The sequence below is a fragment of the Thermoascus crustaceus genome (genome assembly GCF_041956765.1).
Source record: "Thermoascus crustaceus strain CBS 181.67 unplaced genomic scaffold VTN00scaffold_8, whole genome shotgun sequence".
NCBI classification, from domain to species: domain Eukaryota; kingdom Fungi; phylum Ascomycota; class Eurotiomycetes; order Eurotiales; family Thermoascaceae; genus Thermoascus; species Thermoascus crustaceus.
The window spans coordinates 624-2,448 of NW_027192534.1; the positions used below are offsets into that span (position 1 = coordinate 624).

Below are 1,825 nucleotides of genomic sequence, written 5' to 3' on the forward strand. Positions count from 1 at the left end.
GATCCTTTCAATAGTTTTTTCTATCCCCTGGTGACCGTGAGCGGGGGCTTCATGGATGTCTCTGACCAGATTCTCTCTTAATTTGGTGGGAACATAGACCAATCCTCGGAATAGGATGATATCTCCTTCCCCCTTGGTTATATTGGGATCGTTCTTGACCCCGTCGAGTTCCTTCGCCATTGAATCCTTTTGGTAGGCTTCCTTAATCTTTTCCATCCAGGTGCCGGGTCCTAGTCTTAGAACGGGTGCAGCTTGCCTGTCCACTGTGAGGGTCCCATCTGTCTCTTGCTGAAAAATCGCGGGTCGTGGAGAAGGCTCTCCCTCTTGGTAATCTGGTCTTTGACTGAGTGCATCTGCTCAGGCATTTTCTGAACCTCTTCGGTAGGTAATCTTAATGTCATAGGGAGCCAATTCTTCCGCCCATCTGACCTGTCTTCGGGTCAACTCCTTGGAGGTGGTGAAGTATGCCAGGTTCTTATGGTCGCAATAGATCACAACCTGGTGCTTTGCTCCCTCTAGGTAGTGCTGCCATTCTTTCACTGCTGCCATGATGGCCAGAAGTTCCTTGTCATGAATGTTGTAATTCAATTCTGGTGGGGTCATCTTTCGCGAGTAGAAGGCAATTGGATGCAGTCGTCCCTGCTCATCAGGTTGATTGATGCATGCTCCTATTGCGAAATCTGAGGCATCTGTTTCAATGAAGATAGGTTTCTCTGGGTCAAAAATTCCTAAGACTGGTGCTTCACAAAACTTCTGCTTAAGGAGATCAAATGCCTTCTGCTGCTCTTTTTTCCATTCAAATTTCTGGTCCTTTCGGGTGAGCTTTGTCAAGGGTTCCACAATCTTGGAGTAGTTCCATATGAACTTCTGATAGAAGTTGGCAAATCCAAGAAAAGCTTGTGTCTCCTTGACTGTTGTTGGCTCGGGCCATCCTCATATGGCTGTGACCTTTCCTTCATTCATTTCAACATGTCCCGGGGAGATCATGAAGCCAAGAAACTCTGTTCTCTGGGTATGCCATTCACATTTTTCTGGTGCAACTGAGAGTTTTTTCTCCTTCAGGGCTTCTAACACCTTCCACACATGTTGTCTGTGTTCCTCTAAGGTTTCTGAGTAGATAAGGATGTCATCCAAATAGGCCATGCAAAAGACATCCAGGTATTTCCATAGGGTATTGTTGACCAGACTCTGGAAGGTCGCGGGCGCATTGGTAAGACCAAATGGCATGACTGTGTATTCAAAATGTCCCAGCCGGGTCCTGAAGGCAGTTTTCCATTCTTCCCCTTCCTTCATGCGCACCAGGTAATACCCTTCTCTAAGGTCCAACTTGGTAAAGAACTTTGCCTTCCACAATCTATCCTGCAACTCAGAGATGAGTGGTAAGGGGTAGCGGTTCTTGACAGTGATGTCATTGAGTTGGTGATAGTCCACACAAAGTCAGAGTTTTCCATTCTTCTTTGGAACAAACAAAATTGGGTATCCAGCTGGTGATGTGGAATGCCAGATATATCCTTATTCCAGGTTCTTTTCAACATACTCTCAGAGCGCCTCATGCGCCTTCTCTGAGAGTGGATAAATAGGTTTGAATGCTGGTTGCGTTCCAGGCTTTAAGGGTATCTCATGATCCCAAGGCTGATGTTCTGGCAGTTGTCCTCTGCCTCGTTCCTTAAAGACTTCTTCAAAGTCCCAATATTCCTTTGGGACTGCTTCCATTCCGGTCAAAGGCGGTTGGTCCTTTCTCTGTTCCATGGATCCAATCATCAAATCTGGTGCTAGGGTAAGATACAAGACTCCCACTTGTTCTCCCCTTTTCCACATTTGCATC

At 46.4% G+C, this 1,825-nt stretch overlaps 1 protein-coding gene across 1 annotated transcript; it reads right to left on the minus strand.

The window, feature by feature from the left end:
- Positions 1–357: 357 nt before the first annotated feature.
- On the minus strand, positions 358–1,227 carry VTN00DRAFT_9615 (uncharacterized protein; the record flags this gene model as incomplete). The annotated part of the gene is made up of 2 exons (XM_069436594.1): positions 358–867; positions 949–1,227. 2 exons carry the CDS (start codon positions 1,225–1,227, stop codon positions 358–360), a joined length of 789 nt encoding a protein of 262 aa, XP_069284214.1.
- Positions 1,228–1,825: the final 598 nt, after the last annotated feature.